The sequence below is a fragment of the Pygocentrus nattereri genome, chromosome 13 (genome assembly GCF_015220715.1).
Source record: "Pygocentrus nattereri isolate fPygNat1 chromosome 13, fPygNat1.pri, whole genome shotgun sequence".
NCBI classification, from domain to species: domain Eukaryota; kingdom Metazoa; phylum Chordata; class Actinopteri; order Characiformes; family Serrasalmidae; genus Pygocentrus; species Pygocentrus nattereri.
The window spans coordinates 13,761,084-13,785,313 of NC_051223.1; the positions used below are offsets into that span (position 1 = coordinate 13,761,084).

Below are 24,230 nucleotides of genomic sequence, written 5' to 3' on the forward strand. Positions count from 1 at the left end.
AAAAATACTTTAATTCAACCTTTATTAATCGTCTTGTTCTTTTGTTAAATTAATTCTCCTTTTTCTTTGTAAAATCAGAAAACAACCTGAACAGGAGTGATAAAGCCTGCCTTAATTTAAAATGGTACACGACAACAAAAATAAACAATTGGTAACTTTTAAGTGTTCCTAAAACATCCATCCAGCTCAGCTTGGTACAATAAGTTTGGCATGTCTCAGTATGAATGCCTTCAGTTGGTTGTTTCTTCTTCTTTAAAAAAAAAAAAAACACAAAAAAACAAAAAACAAAAAAAAAACACAAAGCTTTTCTCTTTAATATTATTGCAGTTCAGACAATATATAAAACAAAAAAGGCTGCTAAAACCACAACGCAAGAAATATTCATTAGTGCCAATGTTCTTTCCATATACACTCACACGCACAGACATACCTGCATACACCTATCCAGCTCACAGACACCAAAAGACCTGAAATAAGCCGTCACACACACACACACACACACACACACACACACACACACACACACACACACACACACACACACACACACACACATTTATTCGCCTCCCTAACCAGCATAGATATTAACAAACATGCCACACTTCATAAATCTCTCATGGACACATTCACGGATGCCACACTAATACTCCATATCATCTTCTCCGTTAAGGACTTCACCATGCACACACAGGCCAAAAGGGTGCCTTGTACAGGTAATTAACATCCAAGTGATCACACTCGTCATGACAAACTTGATTGAGCAGGAAAAGAAAAGAAAAGAAAAGAAAAAAAAAAAAAACGAGGTCAGCATATTAAAGGAAGAGAGAAATCTCAATTCCACTGCTCCACATTTAAAACAAATAAAGACAACAGATACAATCGGACATCAGAACAGCGTGGCTGAGTAAAGTGTGTTTGACTTTGCCAGTAAATGGGAGCTGTAACATTATGTATTAATCGTCTATGCTGAGTATTCAACATCACATAGAACATTGTATGATGCATATATATTTGTCCATTTATTCCTACAGTGCATGCCTGAGTGATGCTGCCTCAGTATGCAAGTGTGATCTTATATAAAGAAGATTTTAGAATTTATCCAGTTGAATGTGTTTAAGTCCAACTGTATCATTTTTGTTCAAGTCTTGCTGAAAAAGTCTTCATTTAAGGATAAAAGGTGTACAAGGGATGTGTAGGCATGTGCGTCTGTATATCAGTCAGCAATTTCACACTGCAAATACTTATGAGAAAAAAAATTACTGTGCTCCATACACTAAATCTCCATGCTCCTGAGAATGGACTTTTTAATGGAGATTGGATTATGGAGAGCAAGGTCTGGAACACAGCTCCTGTGTGAAACTGATGTGTTTAACAGTGTATGTACAACTGTAACCAGTGTTGTCTGAAACTCTTATGCTATAATGCATATTGGTATATGTAATGAAATTTATGTTTGTCAGCATTTGAGTACGTGTGTGTGTGTGTGTGTACCATGTATTTGAGTGCTTGTTTTGGCAAATTATGTATGATATAGTTCTGTTGGCAAATGCATTTACTAATTATTTTATATTAATGTATTTGGTGTCTCTCCACTGCACTGAGACTATATATGCAAACTGCCACTTGAGAGTGCTTGTATTTACTTAATTGTAGATGCAAAAGAGGGTGCTTTTAATTTTACTCATTATTTGTTATGTGTGTGCTGTTAAAGTGTGTTTGCATGTGTGTTTGTGTGCAAGTAAGTGTGTTGTTTCAGTCAGATAGAGTCAGACCCTCCACCCAGCAGATCTCCAGGCAACAGTGCTGCAGGGCTGCTCATCTGGTGCCGGTCCTCCAAAGCTGGAGACCCCCACAGGCTGCTGCTGGGATATCCGGCTGCCATGCCACCCCAAAGCCCCTGCCTGGCTGGCTCCACACCTGCAGTACTGCTGCTCACGCCGCCTCTAGCTGCACCATTGCTCCATTGGGCGAAGATGCTTAGGCTGGGGGCCTGGGAGGAGACTGGGTCAGTGGAGCTGCCCGTACCGTCCAAACTCTGCCAGCTGGAGCCCGCAGGCCCACTTCCACCCCCGTTACTACCTCCTGCAACAGCACTTCCACCACCAGGTCGCTCCCTTTCACCACCAGTTATGCTGCCTGTGCTACCAGCAGTACTGGATGACCCCGTTGCTCCTGTTGGCCCAGCAACAGCACCACCCGCATTGCCTCCACTGGTGCTCCCGGCCCCTCCTGCCTGGGAATGTGCAAAATAGCGAGCAACCTCCTCTTCGCTCACAAACTCAGCCAGGATTGTGGTGTTACCCAGAACACACCTGGGGGGAAAAAATTAAATGCTGGTGTCTGAAGAACAAAACATAAAATAATTATCTCTGTTTGAGATCTGTACAGATAATTTAATAGTTCCTGAGAATTATCTTTTTGTGAGATTCTCAAAAAGATATTTACTAAAATTTAGATATCAGTAGTACAAAGCAATAAAAAATGTATTTACATATACAATATAAAATCATGAGCAATGAACTTGCATAAGCAATACAAATGGCTTACATGTGCAGGGCACTCTGAGCTTTGGCTGCTTCTTGGCGAGTACTGTAGCGAATCAGAGCACTGCCCTGGGTTAGACCAAGGTGAAAGGTCAACAGTGGACCATGCTGCATACAGATAGTGCGCAGAGTGGAACCATCAATCTAAAGACACAGAGAAATAAGCTCAGTCAAAATCCTTTTTGTCCAGGAAAAAACAAACAAAAAGACCACTACCTAGACTCAGGGCACTTAAGTTGTCTTTTTTTTTTTTTTTTGCAAGACAACCAATCAAGCCTATAAACTGCAAATATCTCTTTTCTCCCATCAATGCAAGCAGCCAAATTTTCTGATTTTTAACAGCATACCTGAGGAGTAAGATTACTCAGCACCAGCCAACAACTTCCCTTTGAAGCTCCACCATCACTCCATGCTGAGCCTATTAAAAAGAATTAAAAATTAATTTTCACACACATACAGACCCCGTCATTTTCCAAGGCAATCAGCTGATGTAATCTGACTAATATTCAGGTGAAAAAAAAAAAAGCACTTATAAACAAACTCTTAAAACCTAAAAACAGACTGCTAATTGTAATACACCAAGACATTTGTCTTCACAGGTTCAGATTTGAAGTCATGACATTACCAGGCCCATATCTGCTTTCTTGGCTGCTGCCAGAGGCACCCCAGCCTCTGCCCAAACGTGTCGTCCCTCCTGCCCATGGGGACATGGAGGGCTGTTTCTGATGGGCCAGTCCAGGAGGTGGGCGTGGCAGCTGGGAAGAGTTGCGATTGGACTTCCACGGCTTGTTGTGTCCAATGGGCTCAGGGGGCCAGCTTGGTTTGTACTCGGGGTACTTAGCTGCAGGAAGAAAACCTGAAATAAATCACATGACCTTCCAGCTATTCATGTGGTGGATTATAATATTGTGAGAACAAGCATTAGCTGTCCATACAGTAACAGAAACTTTGCAAGTCTTCAACTTGTGTGTTACCTGGGTTATGTGCATTGTTGAGGGAGCTGTCTGAGGCACTGTAGGGCCAGGCACCAGGTGAAGGCAGCAAGGTGTTCAGGGAGGGGTTTGATTCTGAATGTACACACAGTGTAAATTTCATTTGCATGCCTATTTGATTAATTAATGTTAAGAGGCCTGATTTGTGCTGGTTTTTAATATGTATGTACCTGTGTTATCTCTCAGCAACTGATGCTCAGTATCATTGAGACTTGACACTGCAGAGGAGCTTAGCATACTCCCAGGAGTCATGTAGGGATCAGATTCAGGGTCAACACTCTGCATTCCTTTCCAAGGCACTCCAGGTTGGAATTCTACACCAAAAAACAACAAAAAAACAAAACATAATATTTTCAGGAGCAAAGACTCCGGTATTGAAAAATGCTATAGCACTTTGTAAAACATAATTTACCTGGAGGCCAGCTGGATGTGCCAGTTTTGGCTCCCATTTTGTTCCCAGGACTTCTCTGCCAGCTGTCTGAAGACCCTTGGAGAGGCACTCCCAAACCTTCTACTCCGAGCATTTCATACTGAGAGTATGGGGAGCTGCCTCTCTTCAGAGGTGTGGCAACGGGGCCTGGAAATAGGAGCATGGTGCATTAAGGTTAATGTTAAAAACTTTCTGCTTACAGCTGAGGCAAAATGTTGCCAGACAGACTACTCACCATTTTTGTGAAGTGCATTGTCTGGAGAGGAAGGAGCTGGCGTGTGACCTTCCATCATCCATTTAAAGCGGGACTGCTGTCCACCACCTTCTTTCAGTCCACTGGTACCACCAACCATGTGACCCAACTCAAGACCAGACAGACTCACACCAGAACCAAACCCTTAAAGCAACAACAGAATAACACGAAATTACAGTTATTTAAAGCGAAGTGTAAAAGTCATTAACAGAAATGGAACTTTTACCAGTTTTGTTGATAGCAATGATAGAAAAGCTATTGCCAGTCTGCAAAGCTTCATCACTACAACAGAGAAGCAATAAGCAATGTGTTCACTAACATGCTAGTTATGACAACCTTGGCAGAAGAAGGTGACGCTCCAAAACTGTTTCACCACCTTTATCTTTATAGTAAAAGCAAGGTATGTTAATTTGTTTGTCTTTGGAGGCTAGAGGTGGGCAGTATTGAAGACATCACAATACTTCAGGAAGTTTTCTTTTTTCTACAATACAGGTATCAACATTTTTTAAAAAGCTGAGACAAAGTAGTACCACATTTTAAAACTACTACAACAAAACTATGAAACCAGCCACTTGTATTCAACATACACACTGCACTAAATCCAATGAAACAGGAATTTTTATTTTTAATGAAACATGCAGTTGCAAAGTGATAAAAGTACTGATAAAATGCACAGTATAACATTATAACATATTGAGATGTCATTTATCTCAATAACAACAAATACCATCAAATTGCCCAGCTCTAGAAAAGGCTGGAAAACGTCATGGTTTGTCTGTCATGTGTTTGTAGGACTCATCTGTATTCCTTTTAGCTGTGCACTGCCTCAAATGAACACCACCACCATAATACCAAAAATGACAAATTTAACAATACACTCCGAAAATGTGGTAAATACAACAATCTACCCCTTAACTAGACATATGTATGTACAGTAACAGGAAGCACATTTTGTATTAAATGAGGTAAAACAGAAAACAACACAAAAGTTAGAACAGGCATCACACGTACGTGTATTGTTTTCTAACATCACTTTTCAGATTGAAGGAAATTTTCATACTGCCATATTTCTAGTTAGTAACAACAAAAAGAGGTTTAGCTCACCTGAATATGTAGCTGATTTCAGATGCAAGTCGGCTACCGAGCCACCAAGGCCGGGGTGAGAGAGGGAGTCAGACATGGGCATTTTAGGCCCGCCACTACCAAGGTGAGAAGGGGACAGCTTAGAGGTCCCAACTGCACTACCCACCTGCTGCTGCTGCTGTCTCTGTTGCTGGAGAACAGCCATGATTCTAGCAAGCTACAAAACAAAAACATGTTATAAATTCACTATGACTGATGTGTACAAATCACAATCTGTGCTGCAATGCAACTGAGATTAATTTAATTTAGAAGTTTTGCTCTGTATACAAATGTATACAAATTAAATGGACTCAGATCAGGTACCCTCAAAGCATGATATATCATAATATCTAACCCAGCACACAAAGAAAAGCCTTGTACTGGTCAGGGTTGTTGCTAGGCCTGGGTGACTGGGTGTAAAGACAATTTGGGAACTAAGGAGACCAAGTACTATAGCTATGAAAGTGACTTTTCCCCATTCTTGTTTGATGTAGGGTTTCGGGAGTTCAAAAGTGTGACGTCTTCTTTACTGTATTTTTTCTTTCGTTGTATTGTTTGTATCCTTTTAATGGATGACTGGGGAGACCAACTGCTACAGCAAAGAAAGTGACGTTTTCCCCCATTCCTGCTTGATGTAGGATTTCGGGTGCTCAACAGTTTGGAGCCTCCTTTGTTGTATTTTTTGCTTTTGTTGTGCTGTTTCAAGATGCGGCAAATGGTTTTAATGGGTGAAAAGCCTGGACTGCAGGCAAGCCAGTTCAGCACTCGGACTTACTAAGAAGCCATTATGTTGTAATCGATGCAGAATGTGATTTACCCCTGTCTTGCTGAAATAAGCAAAAATACATAAGGACGGCAGCATATGTTGATCCAAACCTGTGCGGAATGTTCAGCATTAATGGTGCCTTCACAGATGTGAAAGTCGCCCATGCTATATGCACTAATGCTCCCCAATTCCATCATGGATGCTGGCTTTTGAAGTTTGCACTAACAGCAAGATACTCCCTGTCCTCTCTGGGTGTCGCCCCGAGGGGGCCTTTTTTTTTCCAAAAAAAGTTTTCAAATTTTGATTTGTCAGACCACAGTACAATCTACTTCGCCTCAATTTATCTTAAATAAGCTTGGGCCTAGAGAAGGGTCCTGTTTATATATGGTTAGAGTTTGAAGTTGCATTTGTGGATGCAAACAACAAACTGTGTTCACAGACAATGTTTTTAAGCAAGCGTCCCATGCAGTGGTTTCCACTTCAGAAGCATGTTGGTTTTTAATGCAGAGCCACCTGAGGGCCCGTAGATTACAGTCAGCCAATACTGGTTTTCATTTTTGCCCCATGCATAGAGATTTCTCTGAAATTTTCAGAATCTTCAATGACATTATGTTCTGCAGATGATGAAACTTCCAAGTTCTTTGATATTTCACACTGACAAACTTTATTCTTTACTTTATGCACTTTGACCTTGTAGTCTTTCCCTCACGTCCCAATTTTCTCACTCAGCCGCTCAGAGATGCTCTTATTATACCCAATCATGTTACTGACCTATTGCCACTAAACCCAACTGTGAGCTGTTCTATTAGGTGTTTCTTTTCTAGCACTACGCAACTTCAGCAGTCTTTTTTTGCCCTGTCCCAACTTTTTTGAAACACGTTGCTGATATCAACTTCAAAATGGCCATATATTATTCAAAAGGTTTCAAAATTTAATTTTATCTTTGTACTATTTTCAATTAATCATAGTTTAAACAATTTGCACATAATTAGAATCAGTTTATTTATTTCTGTTTATTTACAATTTGCACAGCAACCCAACTTTAAGAAACAAAGTTGTATTTATGATGTAATGCATTAGACCACACGACATCCTGATGGTTGATAGTCTTTAGGCATCATTTTACAGATTGATTAGTGATGTCTTGATTGGTGTCTTTTTTGTTTCCCCAATCTGATCAGAGTCCTTTCATATTAATTGCTGCTATATGTGTTTTCATAGATAATGTAATTGCATAATGTAGTAATATATTACGCTACTTTGCCAATTAATACTACAGTAATTATAAATAGTTAATTTTTAGCATGAGCATAAAGTAACTTTTTGGATGGAATTTGTTTTGTTTCATGACTTCAATATTTTATGAAAATCTTTAATATTTATACATTTATAATAAAATAACACTTTGTACAACTTTTCAAGGATCCACAGGAATCCTGGTGATACACATTATTTTGGCCACAAGTCCATACCTGTTGTGGGTCTGCTTGCTGACGTACATTTTGAGGGAACTTGCGATGGTTCTGTAGCATTTGCTGCTGCTGCTGCTGAGGCTGCTGCTGCAGGAGTAGCTGACATGCCTGTGAAGAAGCCAGAGCTAAACTATTTACAAAAAAGGCCATCAAATCCAGTCCTGGAAATAGTGCAGCACAGTTTGGTGATTTCCCTGCACAAACACACTTCATCAGTTAATTTCCAGGTTTAGTTGGAGTGTCTGAACAGAGGAATTGCAAAACTAGGCTGGACCCCAGGAAATTGTTGGTTTACAAACTGCAGCCTATTCATCAAAAAGAAATACTATTCAACAAACAGAAAAAAAATACCATTACTAAACGTTACAACTAGAGATGCATCAATACCATTTTTGCACATGAATTCCAATCTGAGCATTCACATTCAGGTTGCATGGCCATGATTTGGATACTTATCTGATCTAGGACACATGAATGTGGTCGGATTTTTGAAAAGATCAGATTTACGAGTCCACAGCCCTGAAAACATCCTATTCATGTTAGGGCAAAAGATCGGGTTGGACTGGAGAAGAGCGGGTTTTGTCTTAAGCTAGAAAAGCGCTTCTGTAAGTAAAGTATGGTTTGAACTCCAATATGTCATTTTCAACAACAGCCTCTGCAGAATAGTAACAGCAGAAATAACAATGGAGGAGCTCACTAGTAGAGTTTTATATCTGGAGCATTTTGTCTGGCTGGTTGAGCCGTAATTGAGTGTCCTCTTTATCGAGAGATGCACGGTCTCATTTTCTGATGATTCACACCGTACATTTGAACAAACCATTGTGAATGGACAAAGCCTACAATTTATATACTCACACTGTATATGTGTATATAATGCTGCATCCATGAACAATTTCAAATAAAACATTCAATCAAGATAATATGTAGCACACTGGGTACCGAGAAAACAACAACAAAAAAAAAAAACAGCCACAGTATAAACATTTATACCTCACTATCCTATTCAGTCAAACATACATACAAGTCAGTACATACATACTTCTGTAAGACATGCCAACTTTTCCTCCCATAGTGGAGAATCAGTTGTAACTGTATGTTTAAAAATAAACTAAAAGTAACACTTCTGTGTGACAGCAGAGCCTCCTTCACTACCAGCTTGAGTTGTTTGTTTGTTAGCGCGACAGCATAAACTTGGCTTGTCACATGGTATACGCAGGTATCAGTGAATTTTTATGAGTATGAGAGCAAGTACATGTATCAGCTTGATACCAGTAGCCGTACCAACGTGTCCCTAAATACAATAGTACAATTTAAAGAGATGGATGCCTTCTGTAAAGTTGATTAGCCAGCTTCAAAAGTGACACTTACCAACTGAAACTGGATGTGAGGGGGGTAGATGCTGCTGAGCATGGCGATGTGCTGTGGGGAGAGCTGAGGAGGGAAAACCCCTCCACCCACTCCTCCAACGCCCCCACTTGGAGGAGGCATTTGCTTCAAAACAGAACCTGGAACCTAAACAAAAGCATGATGAACCACAAATGAACACTTTGTCAGCTGCATTTTCTGCAGCCCATGAAGGGTTTATATTACTCAGACACATGAGAACTGATGTAACTAAAGTGTTTTAAACAGACAACACTACAGTTGCTCGGTGGTGGACAGTAACAAAGTAAATGTAATTCATTACTGTACTCAAGTAGTTTGTCCATCTTTACTGAAGCATTTAAATTTTTTGTGACTTTCTTTTACTTCAACACATTTCATAGTCAAATATCTTACTTTTTACTCCACTACATTATCCGTAATCTGTTGTTCCTTTTGGCTTATGGGTGCATAAAAATGTAACATGTCAAAACAAAAGCAAGCACACAAGCACAATCAGAGTACAGCGCACACTTTGGTTTGAGCTTGTTTTGACCTGCTGGACACACCTACCCAGTGCAAGCATACGGTTCAATGTCAGTGCAGCAGCATAAAATTTTGGGAGTGCCTATGCCTACATAAATGATAGAAGAAAATCCTGACTCTAACAGAACTTTGTGTAAATATACTACAATACAGAAATATGTACACATATGCAGCTGTGACTGGCATGGGTCTTTTTTCTGAATTTATGCAAACACTTTAATTTCCTGGTAAATTCATTTTGGCTAGTTTATGTTTACGAACAGAGACCTACAGATGCAATATAGTAAAGGAAACGCCTTTGTTGCACCTTGTATAAATTGAATAAAAACAAAATTTAATGACATTCTATTAAAATATTGGTGTTACAAAAGTGACAAGTATTTTCACCTGAAATGAGCTGATAAAGCAAAAGTCTTGTAACAAAAAATGCTAATAGGACATTAGAGCCATAATTAATCTTTTAGTACTTTCATGTTTGATACTTAAGCACATTTGAAGGCAAATATTTTCATACTTTTACTCAAGAGAGGACTGACTTCTACTTTTACTGGTGTAATATTTTACCTTGGGTATTTCTACTTTAACTCAAGTATACATGGTTTGGTTACTTTGTCCACCACTGTAGTCACTTAATATTTCCAAACAGCATTTAAAAGTAACTTATCAAAATTATAACTAATTACATATATTGAAATCAATAAGACTGGCCACACTTATCTACAGAAATGGACTGAAGTGTACTGCACAACTAAAAGTAGCAACAGCCATTTTGAAGCCTGAATGTCATCGCTAATTTTCTTCTCAAATATATGTATATATGTATATGTGAGAATAAAATTAGCGATGACATTCATACGTACATACACACACACACACACACACACACACACACACACACACACACACACACACACACTGCTCAAAAAAATAAAGGGAACACAAACAAAACAATATAACTCCAAGTAAATCAAACTTTTGTGAAATCAAACTGTCCACTTAGGAAGCAACACTGATTGACAATCAATTTCACATGCTGTTGTGCAAATGGAATAAACAACAGGTGGAAATTATTGCCAATTAGCAAGACACACTCAATAAAGGAGTGGTTCTGCAGGTGGGGACCACAGACCACAGACCACTTCTCAGTACCTATGCTTTCTCGCTGATGTTGTGGTCACTTTTGAATGTTGGTGGTGCTTTCACACTCGTGAAACTCGTCATGAGATGGACTCTACAACCCACACAAGTGGCTCAGGTAGTGCAGCTCATCCAGGATGGCACATCAATGCGAGCTGTGGCAAGAAGGTTTGCTGTGTCTGTCAGTGTAGTGTCCAGAGGCTGGAGGCGCTACCAGGAGACAGGGCAGTACACCAGGAGACGTGGAGGAAGCCGACTCCATGAAGATGGTATGAGGGCCCGACGTCCACAGATGGGGGTTGTGCTCACAGCCCAACACCGTGCAGGACGCTTGGCATTTGCCAGAGAACACCGGGATTGGCAAATTCGCCACTGGCGCCCTGTACTCTTCACAGATGAAAGCAGGTTCACACTGAGCATGTGACAGATGTGACAGTCTGGAGATGCCGTGGAGAGCGATCTGCTACCTGCAACATCCTTCAGCATGACCGGTTTGGCAGTGGTTCAGTAATGGTGTGGGGGGGCATTTCTTTTGAGGGCTGCACAGCCCTCCATGTGCTTGCCAGAGGTAGCCTGACTGCCATTAGGTACCGAGATGAGATCCTCAGACCCCTTGTGAGACCATATGCTGCTGCAGTTGGCCCTGGGTTCCTCCTAATGCAGGACGAAGCTAGACCTCATGTGGCTGGAGTGTGTCAGCAGTTCCTCCAAGATGAAGGCATTGAAGCTATGGATTGGCCCGCCCATTCACCAGACCTGAATCCGATTGAGCACATCTGGGACATCATATCATACCAACGCCACGTTGCACCACAGACTGTCCAGGAGTTGGCGGATGCTTTAGTCAAAGTCTGGGAGGAGATCCCTCAGGAGACCATCCGCCACCTCATCAGGAGCATGCCCAAGCGTTGTAGGGAGGTCATACAGGCACGTGGAGGCCACACACACAATACTGAGCCTCATTTTGACTTGTTTTAAGGACATTACATCAAAGTTGGATCAGCCTGTAGTGTGTTTTTCCACTTTAATTTTGTGTGTGACTCCAAATCCAGGCCTCCATTGGTTAATAAATTTGATTTCCATTGATTTTTGTGTGATTTTGTTGTCAGCACATTCAACTTTTACAGAACAAAGTATTCAATGAGAATATTTCATTCATTCAGATCTAGGATGTGTTATTTGAGTGTTCCCTTTATTTCTTTGAGCAGTGTATATATCTATACATACACACACACACACACACACACACGTGTACCCATACATATATATCTATACATACACACACACACACGTATATGTACACATATATATAATTATATGTGTATGTATGTCTGTATATATGTTTTTTTATTTATATTTAAATCTTAAATACGTCAAGAGGCAAGTATGTGTTGACTTAGGCTATGTTCACACAGCAGGTATATACCTATATGCAACATTAGTCTGAACAGATCACGTGCCTTAACTGACCTGTATGCACAACAGAACAATGTTTCACGTTGCTTCAAGTGGCGCGCTCATCCAGGTAAGCAATCATGACCAATGAACGCCAGTCGCTCCTGAAGCTTTCATCTATGCCAGCATCACAGGAGTGATCATGAAGTTCTAATGGCTGACAGTTGGGCTCATCACCCAAAATATGTTCGAGCTTGCTGTAAAAAGGGCACATCCAGCCACAGCCACTTCTTTGGTTTGTCCTCAAATTATTTAAACTTTGCTTGCAAATTTTTAACTATTCTTTGATGCTGCAGCCTCGCTTGGCCATTTCTTTCAAAATCTCTTCAAATATAAAGGGTTTTTGATAATTCTCTTCTAATTTTAGAACAGAAATATCACCACAAATGTTTGAGGCCTCAGTAGTGTCAAATTATGACGAATGTTGAGTTGGACTGATGTAAAAGTCATGAATTCTGATCTGGCTGTTCAGACTGAGTAGCACTGCTGTATATCTGACACATACTGGATCAAGGACCACACATGAGAGCGTCTAAAATCGGAAATGAAAATGTCAGATTCGATGCTTTTTTTTTTGGGGGGGGGGGGGGGGGGGGGGGGTCACACTGCCACGCAGATAACATATGTGTGTCATATTTAAAGAAAAAGAACAGATTTTGGCCACTATTATCTGCTGTGCACATGTAGCCATAGATATGCAGTTTTCATTATGCTAATTGGTGGGGCATAAATAAATAGTGCCTACTTGAGCTCAACCATTCCTCTTGGACTTGCAAAATTTTGTACCTGAGGTGACAGGAACTGATGAGGCACTTGCGCTCGTACAGTTGGGTTAACAGGTGGCACTCCTGGCTGGTGCCTGGGTTGTGTCATCCCACCACAACCACCACCAGCACCAGCACCAAACATATGACTACCCATCTGCAGAGGAAACAAGTGAGACAAAACAGAATGATCACGTGCCTGAACAACTCCCTGAATATAAAAACGCATTTTGGGGTGGGGTAGGGTGGGCGTGGTTTGAAGCGCTTACCAAGACAGAAAACAAATAGAATAGTTAAGCAAAGAAAACAAATAGGTATTTTGAGGGTAATATTTAAGTTTGAAGAATGGAAGATTTTCTCAGACAATATTTTAAAAAGTAACTGGCCAAGGGTGAGACTGAGATGGGCTAAGAGATATACAATGGCACAGCCTTACTTGTCTAAGGGGATTGGGATGAATGTAGAGGGGAGAGGGTTTGAAGACTGTGGGCGAAGAATATGGAGAACAAGGCCCCTCCTCCCCAAGGCACCCATCCTGATTGGTGAAAGGCAAGGTCTGCTGATCACAGCAAGAATGAAGCAGACAGGGCCAAATACAGGGTTTAATTAAGGGAAAAAAGGTGTGAGACAGGGGGAGTGCTCAGCAAAGTTGAGGAACTTAAATAGGAGAACACAGGAATACAGAGGGTTAACTAATCAAAAAAGACAGAGATTCACAGACAGTCATACCTTGTCATAGTAAGGCCCAGGCTCACCAGGCACAACCTCTTTGGAACCAGGGGAACGGAAGACTACACCACCTCCTCCTCCACGCCCTCCTTTGCGCATCTCTCCATTGTAGTCATTCAAACCCACACCTCGTTTATCTGCATCCACCTTTTTTTCTTGAGAAGGACCAGGGGCCAGATCCAATGGATGGCCACTGTGGTCCTCTCCCTTTTTTGACAAAAATAAAGCTCAATGAGATCATCAAATGTTAAATGCTTTCACACTGTATTATAGAATTTATCACTGTGGAAGCGCTTACCAGAAGTCCCATGTTTGAAAACTGCCTAGTCATAGGGTTCATCCAAGAGTCTCCACTTTTTACTGAACCCTGAAGGAAAAACACGATTTAATCCTCAATATAATCTGAACATGAACTATAATAGTCTTGATATTTTGCACATCATTCCCTGTGGGCACACACACAATTAGATGCAACTGTTAAAATGGGCTTAAATTTTTAAGAAAACCAATGACATTTATTAGCATCCAGTCTCAATGTATACCATTTAGCCAAAGTTTGCTCTACTTACCTTGTTTCCCTTCTTGCTTCCCCAGCCCCCAGAATTGTAGGAAGAGCTACTGCCTTGGGATCCAGCATTATTCCACACTGCGCCTCCTTCATCCTCCTCCTCCCAGCTGGAGTGACGTGAAGCACTGACGGATCCTTCTCGCTCACCCCAGCCTTCTTGCATAGACTTTGAACCTTTACGACAAAAATATATTCAGAACCGAGGTCAGATGCAAGGGCAAATGAGGGTTCTAAAATTGTAGATTAAATGAGCTCTGTATAATTTAAGACTAGCATACTTGTATTTCAGTAACAACTGCACATTTAAAAATGGCAAACTCATAACCAAATTACGTCACTTGCATTGAAAATTTTTATATTTTTTATTAAAACTATTCTGCCACCTTACCAGATTTGATTGGGTTAGGGGATGGGTTTCCCCATCCCGATGCACTTCCAGTGTCATTTGAGTCTCCCCAGCTGGTGGGTGTGTCAGCAGGTTTGCCCCAAGCTGCAGTGCCATTGTCCACACACGGACTGGAAGGAGAACCGCTCCCTCCCCATCCAGATTGAGCTAGTGACGCGTCAAAGGTGACGTAAACAGAGAAAAATGATTTATTACACAAAATGTTCATAATCTTTAATAGAAACTAACACATAACATGGTATTTTACAGATCATCTACCTATATTTCTTGTGAGCAGTACCCAAATATCTGAGGCAAGTATGAAAACAATTTTGCAGCATGTGTCTTAGTTGGACTTTTTTTTCCCCCCCATTTCTACAGACTAGTTTAAACCTGAAAACATGTATGAAAACATGTAGGTTAACCAAGAAACAGGGTAAATACTTATCACTACCCTTTGACAGATCTTCTTTCAAGAAATGGCAAAAGCTGTTAATACCTGTTGCAGAGCCCTTGTTGGAAGAGTGTGTAAGATTCATGTCCCTGTTCACAGAGCCTGCGGGCATTCTTCCTGGTGGAGGTGGAGCAGGACCCTGCTGCTGAGACTGCACTGGTTGGCCAGATGGCCCGTCATTCTTGTCCCAATAATTGACATAGACATAGTTATTGGGATCACCCCAGGCAGATGTACCATCATCTATTTCCTTTTTCCTGCTTATAGACTGTGGTGAAGGTTCCTCCCAGCCACTGGCCTCTGAACTGCTTCCAGGACCACTGGATATTTGGGGTATGGGCCCTGAGGTCCATCCTGAACTTTGGTTCTGGGCTGAAGAACCTCCTTGTCTTCCCCACCCCCCTTGCATGGCCCCTGTATCCAGTGACTTTGACTGCTGGGGATGTGATTGTTGCTGCTGTTGTGCCTGACCTTTCAGAGCGGCCGACTGGCTGTTTGGGATCTGTGAAAGGTTTATGTTTCCACCCCAGCCCGAGTGAGATTTGCTTCCCGTATCCACTCCTCCACCCCCTGTCTCTGTACCTCCTGCTCCCCAAGGTTTCCTTGGAGCCCCTTCATCCCAGCTGCCCCATGTACCCACTTCTGAAACTCCACTATCCTTCCCATCACCCCAACCCCCAGTGCTTGTTTTGGACTCCCGCTCTCCCCATTCACTATCACTTCTTTGTCCCCAATTTCCCCCATCCCCTCTCCCCATCTCCTTCCAACTTCCATTCCCCTTCTCCTCCTGACTGTTTCCCCAGTTTCCACCTGCTGGAGTACCCTGCTGTCGAAAATCTCCCCATCCACCTGACCCACTCCCTGCTATGTGATCTCTCCACTCCTGGCCCTCACTACTCCAACCTTTTCCTTGGCTCTCAGATTGATGTGACTCTCCCCAGCCCCCAAAAGGCTTGCTCTGCCCTCCTGCAGAATTACCCACTCCACCCCCAGACTGAGACACACTGGGGTTTTGAATACTGTTTCCAGAGGATTGTGGACCTCGACTGGGCAAAGATGAACTGTTGCTGCTACTGCTGTTGTTATCCCAGCCTTCACTAGGCGAGACAGAAGCAGGTCCAAGGATAGAATTAGAGTTTAAGTTTGTGTTCTGTGCTGCATCAGGGAGCAGAGATGAAGATGATGGGGCAGCGGTTGATGTTCCAGCAGGGCCAGAATAAGGTGGATGGCTTGGCGTATTCATTTTAGTAGAAGATCTAGCTCCACCTGCTGCTGTTCCTCCTTCTCCTTCCAAGTCCCACGCAACATTTTGTCGGATCTGCGTCTGTCCCCATCCAGAGTTGGACAGCACTCTGGGGTCCAAGTCAGTCCGACTGAGCAGATTTTGTAAGGCCACTTCAGCATTGGGAGGCTGATGACAGCGATGGTGACCCTGATGCTGATTGCAACTCCTTGTGTTTCCTCCACCACTGGATGATGAGGTACCCCCTCCACCTCCGCTGCTCTGGCCTACCCACTCACTGGAGTCACCTGCCCCTCCATCTCCTCCAGCTCCTTTCTGATTGTCCCAAGCTCTCGTCATAGTTGAAGGTGTGGAAGAAGAAACCGAAGGGTTACTAATGCTGCCGCTGCTGCTGCTGTTACTGCTTGAGCCATCTCCATTTCCCCCAATCGGATTGCCAACACCGCTTGAATTACCCCACTCCCCAACTCCCCCAACCCATGCTCCCTGAGATACCCCAGACATCTGACAACTACTTCCTGTGCCCCATGTACTCCCACCCTGTTTATCGTCCTGTCTGCTGAATCCCCATGAGTGTCCCCCTTCACTTCCCCCAGTTCCACCCTCCCATGTCTCAGTTCTAGAGGCACCACTTTTGGAATTTGCAGGAAAAGGCGGAACTCTCCAAGTAGATGAAGACGTGGAAGATGAAGAAGAGGCAGAGACATCCCCTCCTCCCTTACTTCCACAATCCACATCGCCCCCTTCCTTCACTGCTGTGTTTTTTGGTCCTGCTCCTGGCTCCAGTGCTCCACCCCACTCTCTACAAGATGGCTCTATGTCTCTGTATTGCATTTGGTGATGTTGGTGCTGATGAGAAGCTTGATTCACAGAAATTGAGTTGTTGGCAGACAATGACTTTGAGCTTTGGAGAGGAGAAGGTCCACCCTCAACTGCAGCTGCACCAGGCCCATCCTGTACCAGGGCTGGCCAGGCAGAGGGATTGGCATTAGGATTAAAGTTGGCACCTGGAATTCCGCAGCTGACACCAACAGAGCACTCAGTCCCTGGGAGTGGGGAGGCTTTGGATGGGGGGGGCAATGACCCTGCTGCTACTGCATTCCCTCCTATGACTCCCTGGGACCCCCAAACAACACTACTAGGTTGCATACATTCATTGGTTGAACAGGAGGATGAAGGTGGGGAGGGGCTAGCAGAACCGACACATTTGTCACCTTCATTCCCTCCTCCCACAACCTTTGGCTGCTGCTGGAGGTGCCTTTCACCCCATGAGGAACTGCAGTTCGATATTCCACTGCCATCTGCTCCTCCAGTAACTGATGCCTCTACTGTTCTGGCCCCGTCTCCAGCAGCAATACTGGGCCATTCCTCCAGGTCCGACCCATCCACTATCACCTTCTCCCTGCCCTGAGAGAGGGGCTGGCTGCCAGAGCTCACCCCCCACATGGAATTTGCATAATTTGAAGAAGTAGTAGTAGTAGTAGTAGTAGTAGTAGTAGAAGAAGCAGCGATTGATGAGGATGATGATGTGTGGGACAGAGAGGAAGCAGCTGGACCTGCAGAACCCAAGCTGGAGTCTGAAGAAAAAAAAAAAAAACAACCAAAGAAAATATTTAGAACTACAAATTAGCAGCTAATCAGAGTAATCAAGTCTTAGCTACACATCATGATCAACTAAATTAAAGTTATGCATACTTTATAACCACAAAAACGCTGGGTGGTTTAGGAAAGGAAATGGCTTCAAGATTCTCTCACAAAGCATAACAAATGAAGTTTCAAATTTCATTCTGTTTCCACTCAAGTCAAATGTCAACGGTTACTGCTTTCTTTATTAATGTATTAGCCATTGTTACCTGAGGCAGCAGCCACTGTTGCATTGGGGCTTTCTCCCCCGCTGCTGTTTCCCCCCAGCAGCATGGAGGACAGTGGTGGCTGACCCCTCTTCAGTAGCACTTTGTGGTCCTGCTGGCAACGGAATCGAGGGGGCACTTCACGGGGCATGTAGCGCTGAGGGGCCTGGGTGCTGGGGGAGGGCTGTCCGTTGGCCACCACCGGCCGCTTAGCATTGTTCCCACCCTGAGGGGGGGCGCCAGCAGCCGGGGTGGCAATGGAGGAGGTTGTAGAAGGGACAGGGCCAGGGTTGGGGGAGACAGAGTTGGGGGTGGCAAGAGACTGGGCAGATGCGGGCTTGGTCAGTTCTGGCACTGTAATAAAAAAAATAAAAAAAAGAGAGATAAATTCAAAAGGAAAAAAAGGAGGTGGGGCATACACATTTCAATTACTCATAAAAGACAGCTGATAAACAATGAAAAAGCAACAAACTGTACACAACTGAAACTTTTACTGGAAACATACAATCAATAGGGCAATATTACAGCCAAAAAACTACCAATAACAATGACACATACACACACACAAACAAAGCAATACGTTTGCTACTTCAAATAAACACAAGACATAACTACTGACACACAGACAGAGAGGTCATAAATTTAGATCATGTAAAATTGTGAAATACCTTTGTTTTTTTGCTCGACCACCTGAAATAGAAAAAGTAGAATGTAAAAAAAAGTCAGTAAGTAAACTGGTAACAACACACAAGCATACTTAATATTAAAAATTCTGAAATCAAGTAAAATCATCATTAATGACCATGAGTTTTCTTGCTACTCTTTAGGGTTTGTGCATTGAAGCATTCATCACCACTGACCACTAATAACAAAACATCAGAAGTACTGTAAGTAAAACTGTTTCATCAGCAAATGTACTACAAAGAAACAAAAGCAAACCATTACAATTTTAAAGCAAAAATGAGGTACATTAAATATGACTCATGTACTGATGACACATCAACATCTTCACCTTCTGTGAGGTTTCCCTTTTCCTTTTATCTTCTTTCTTCCTTTTCTTGTCTTCCATGAACTGCTGTTCCCTTTCCTGATACTCTTTTCTGGTAAAAAAAAAAAAGCATTGAAATTCACGATTCCACCATTCCATTTCATTTCATTATGAAACGTAACTGAACAAGGCAATGAAATGTGTTTAATTAACACCCTTACAGGAGAAATATGAAAACGGCTCTGACGACGGCCTGTCGTAGAACCCGGCAGGTAGCGGTAGTGACCAGGTTTTGCCTAGTTGTTAAAATGGTAGTTAAGCTCGTGTACTCTCATCCAGAGAGATTAACTGCGAAGACGAACACTGTAAACCCCGACAGCTACTTAGCCTGCGGTAGTTATGTATTTCTATACACATCTTAAAAAGCCTCACAACTTGCAACTCATGCCAAGCAATTCTTGGCTACAAGTCGTCTTTTTAAGATAAAAAAAAAAAACATTATCAATGAACACCAGCACTAAAAACACACATCGTAGCTTACAGTTAACGTGTGAATTAATTTATATATTTTGACACTGCTGCCACTCCGTTCACCCGCCCATTTCCTCCTGCATGCCATTTGGCACAAGACGGTGCGTAGCTTGTAATAACGTAATAACAAAGTCCGTATATTAAACAAATCTAGAATAATCGGCTTTTCAGACACCTCTCAACGTACGATAACTAGCCAAAGTTAGATCAACCAAGTTATAATAATAATTTCCGCACTGTCAGGACTTCAAGTATACTGAAGAAGCGTATTTTGTACAGAGCGGACCCAAACGGCTTGCTTTAATCAATGTTCAATATCGCTGATCCTCTCGAGGGCTGTTAAACGGGGAATCTTCATGTAAACTTACAGCGGTAAGCAAATATCAAACATATGATGCTCCAAAGCTGCACCATACCACAAATCGCATTAATCAGCCGGCTAAGCTAGTTAGCTACCCAGCTAGCCAATTTGTTGCACTACGTTACTGTCCACTACCCGCGCCTCACCCAAACATTTCTGGCATCCACCTATGAGGCTTTTCATGTTAATGCTGATATTGACCCTGTAGTCAGAAATAGAAAATGCTCCGCGATCAGTTAACGCTGGAAAAACCGAGCAGCTTGCAGTGGCTTGGCTAGCTAACTAACGGTGCTAAACTACGCTAGCTACCTAACCAGACAGCCTCCTGTCGTCGAAAATATCGAGTCTTCGAATTTTTCAGTCACAAAACATCCATCTTTCGTTCCTTTAACGCACACGAATGCGGTCGGTGTAACGAATAATACATAAACAATTTTACTCACTGAAGCAAACCCACTTACCTCAGGAATTACATGAAATGTAGCTTGGAAGCTACTGCTAAAGTGCTTCAGTGCGAAAGTCTAGCTTTTGAGGCATTCGAGGCAGCTTGAAATACAGTTACTCAATTAACAGAATGCAATGATGCAGCTAATTACGGAAATGCTTCCTGTGCAGTGCTGTTTTGTAACGATGTATTGTAATACGCTAATGTAAACGAAAAGAACAAATGCAAAATCGTTTTTAAAGCGCTGAAAAGTCAGTTGGTTGACGGTCGGCCATTTTACTGCTCGGTGTGAATTGTCTGAGCAGCTTTGACGGAAGGGGGGCAGCAAAGGGAAGTTTTTGACCTTCAGTATTAAAAGTCCGCAGATTGCTACTGACTAAGACCGACAGTCCTCTGTCTTTTTATTTATTGATTACAAACCCTTACCGCAAACAGATATTTATTTCCTTCACACGTTCATCAAAGGCTGTCCAAGCATTGACGTCATATTTCAAAAAGCAACGTGCTTTGGAGTTTTTAATTCTCTACCAATATAGCGAACTGTATTTAAAATAAAACGGCTTAAACTGTAAGTATAAGAATTATGTGTGAATCTGTGCCCAGTCTTTAGATGGAAGACTGTGAAAAAGTAACGATTTCATGACGGCAGTGGTAAAAAAGAAAATCTAATGTACAAAATATATCCCAGAGCAAAGAAACACCCCTAAAAATATTAAAAGCCTTTATTGACACATGGCAACATATATAAAACGTAACAACGTGAAAAAGTATTTAATTATAGGTGTGATAATGCTGCTCATTTTGAATTTCCCTAAGGGCCTGATCAGGGTTTATCTAAATGTGTATCAATAAGAAGCCACACAGTGGCGCTGTGTGATCACTTTAGCATGCAAATGACTGATTATAAAATCACCAAAAGTGACTTAATATTCACGGTTACCTATAGGATATTTGTGTTTATGGTTTTCGACATAATGTCATTTGTGTTGATTTAACGCTAAACGTCAATTTGTCTGCATACAACTGGCCGTTCCTATTTGGCGTCCCTCAGCAAGTCGAAGACCTGCAAGCATGGGTCCACGAAGAAAAGGAGAGAAGAGGAGGAAAGCAGAAGAAAATCTTACGAAAGTGGACGAAATCGCAGATACAAGTCGTGCAGAAAAACCTTCGGAAGGCAGGATCAATGACGTGATGAGAGGAAAGAAGGGCAGGACCAAAGGACGAAAAAAGTTCATTGGGGCTCATGTCTCTATAGCAGGTTGGCTAAATGCAGCACACATATAATGTAATTTAAGTAAAATGTAAGATATGTAATAATAATCCACATTTAAAGGAGGCATATGGAAAGCAGTGGAAGCCAGTGTGGACATAGGGGGTCGCAGTTTTGGCTTATTTTTGGGCTCCCAGCGCTGCTGGCAAAGACCTGCCCTCGATCCGGATGTGGCAGTCAAGTTCCAGGAGGCTTGTGCTCAGCATGGCTTTGATTCGGCTCATATTCTGCCACACGGATCTTACCTGATGAACTGTGGATCGCCCAAAGAAGGTTTGTCTTGCACGTGTACACTTTATGGTGTGGTTCTTCAGTTTGGTGCTTTTCCTGTACAAACGCACCTAACGATCTAATTAACAGCTCAGCATGTGCATTCTACAGATTGTTGCCAAAAATCAAATTCACACCATTTCCCTCTTGCTTCATATGTAGTCGATCAGTCAAGACGTTTGGTGTCCAAAGTTTGTTTCTTTCATTTAGTGTATTTCAGTGATAACACGTGGGGTTACAATTTTCAGTTACTTATTTACCTTAGTCTTATAGATCCAAATTAAAACTAAAGAAACTTTGGATGTCAAATATGTCTTGGCTGATTTACTAGATTTGTGATAAGGGCTAAATATTGTGTTTATTTTTGTTTGTTTGTTTTTGTTTTTTTGTTCGTTTTTGTTTTTTTGCTGAGCTGAGCTTTTGCAAGTAAGTCAAGCATGAAATTTCTTTCTGGTCAGCAGTTCTTCTGCATATTTGCTCTGCAGATGATGATGATGGCAAATGTGAAATTAAAACACTTCAGATGGATTAATTTTCATTTTTATGTACCATCAAATTACCTTACATTTCAAGTGAATGAATAATAATCTACTAGTGCCTGTGTGCAAAAAAAAAATGTTTTTGTTGTTAACCTTTCTGCTCCTTATGTGCTGTGATTCAGATGTGTTTGCTAGGAGCCAAGTCATGTTGGTAGATGAACTTAGCCGCTGCAGTGCTTTGGGCCTCACTCAGTTTAACCTCCACCCAGGGGCCTCCATGGGCTCTAGCACAGAGGAGTGCATCAAGAGGATTGCCCAAGCTATAAACCATGCTCACCAGCAAACACCTGCTATTGTCACTGGTAAACCAATCTGCTTTCAACTACAACACTACTGTAACTTGCCCTATTTGTGCTACACTCGCATAGCTACTTTTACAAGGTTGGACATGATTTGTAGAACATTTGTTAAAAATAACTATATGCTACATTATTGAGATGCACTGCTTTGTTCTAGCTAATCAAAACTAGGCAAGTCGGAAAAGACGTGCTACTGTGCTAAGGTTAGCGATTACAGAAAAGACTATAGTCATATCTTGATGGTCTGACTTGCAGACATGCATAACATAATTTAAAATTAATAACACACTCCAAATTGAGGTGTTTTGACAAAAATTGTGTTGTGCCCAAACCGAGGCGGGCAACCCCCTGAAAGCAGACAGGCTTGTAGTGAGCTTTATTCTACCTCCCGGATTGTGTAGTTACTTTTTTCTTTTTAAGAGACCAAGCAACGAGCCATTCAGGCCCTGTACAAACAAAGCAGGAGTTTGGTTCGCATGGCCGGCAGTAAGTCAGACTCGTTCCCAGTGAGAGTTGGACTCCGTCAGGGCTGCCCTTTGTCACCGATTCTATTCATAATTTTTATGGATAGAATTTCTAGGGGCAGTCAGGGGATGGAGGGTGTCCGGATTGGTGACCTCAAGGTGTTTGCAGATGATGTGGTCCTATTGGGGACATCAGGCCGTGAACTTCAGCTTTCGCTGGATCGGTTTGTAGCCGAGTGTGAAGCGGCCGGCATGAGGATCAGTACCTCCAAATCCGAGGCCATGGTTCTCAGGCGGGAAAGGGTGGAGAGCCCTCTCTGGGTCGGGGATGAGCTCTTGCCTCAAGTGGAGGAGTTCAAGTATCTCTGGGTCTTGTTCATGAGTGATGGTACAAGGGAGCGGGAGATTGACAGGCGGATTTTTGCTGGATCAGCAGTGATGCGGGCTCTTTACCGGTCTGTTGTGGTAAAGAAAGAGCTGAGCCATAAGGCAAGGCTCTTGATTTACTGGTCGATCTATGTTCCCACCCTCATCTATGGTCATGAGCTTTGGGTAATGACTAAAAGAACGAGATCGCGAATACAAGCGGCCGGAATGAGTTTCCTCCGCAGGGTGTCTGGACTCTCCCTTAGAGATAGAGTAAGAAGTTCGGTCATCCGGGAGGGACTCGGAGTAGAGCCGCTGCTTCTCCACGTCGAGAGGAGCCAGTTGAGGTGGTTCGGGCATCTTGTTAGGATGCCTTCTGGACCACCTCCCTTGGTCCACCGGGGAGGAGACCCCGGGGAAGACCCAGGACACGCTGGCGTGACTGTATCGCCCCCAGCTGGCCTGGGAGCGCCTCAGAATCCCCCCCAGGGAGCTAGTGGAAGTGGCTGGGGAAAGGGAGGTCTGGGCCTGAACCCCGGAGAAGCGGAAGATGATGGATGGATGGATGGATGTTAAGGATATCTCAGTCATTGGACAAGTATGGTCACCACTGGCCAATAAGCATT

General features: G+C 42.5%; 2 protein-coding genes across 12 annotated transcripts in view; one reads left to right on the plus strand and one right to left on the minus strand.

Annotated features, from left to right (window-relative positions):
* tnrc6b (trinucleotide repeat containing adaptor 6B) lies at positions 1–20,715 on the minus strand. 7 transcript variants are annotated; one of them, XM_017705485.2, is made up of 22 exons: positions 20,413–20,715; positions 19,084–19,171; positions 18,740–18,761; positions 18,075–18,425; positions 15,024–17,798; positions 14,528–14,692; positions 14,141–14,313; positions 13,870–13,938; positions 13,572–13,778; positions 13,279–13,401; positions 12,865–12,999; positions 8,947–9,090; positions 7,579–7,686; positions 5,323–5,518; positions 4,201–4,362; positions 3,948–4,112; positions 3,706–3,849; positions 3,518–3,610; positions 3,169–3,399; positions 2,891–2,961; positions 2,548–2,687; positions 1–2,312 (listed from the first exon to the last, which is right to left on the minus strand). In XM_017705485.2, the coding sequence occupies exons 2-22, from the start codon at positions 19,138–19,140 to the stop codon at positions 1,757–1,759; spliced, it is 6,087 nt and encodes a 2,028-aa protein (XP_017560974.1). In that variant the 5' UTR covers positions 19,141–19,171; positions 20,413–20,715; the 3' UTR covers positions 1–1,756. The 7 variants fall into 7 exon arrangements, with proteins under 7 accessions (XP_017560974.1, XP_017560975.1, XP_017560977.1 ...); XM_017705486.2 differs by having other exon boundaries at positions 13,279–13,398; positions 20,413–20,714; XM_017705488.2 differs by having other exon boundaries at positions 3,169–3,384; positions 13,279–13,398; positions 20,413–20,713.
* Positions 19,663–24,230, plus strand: part of si:ch211-141o9.10 (probable endonuclease 4) — an 11,860-nt gene continuing 7,292 nt past the window's right edge. Inside the window, exons 1-4 of one of the 5 annotated variants that reach the window (XM_017705491.2) lie at positions 19,663–19,691; positions 21,448–21,654; positions 21,730–21,939; positions 22,598–22,777. In XM_017705491.2, the coding sequence (XP_017560980.1) occupies positions 21,468–21,654; positions 21,730–21,939; positions 22,598–22,777 (577 nt within the window). In that variant the 5' untranslated portion in view covers positions 19,663–19,691; positions 21,448–21,467. The other 4 variants (XM_017705492.2, XM_017705490.2, XM_017705493.2 and 1 more) reach the window with 4 other exon arrangements.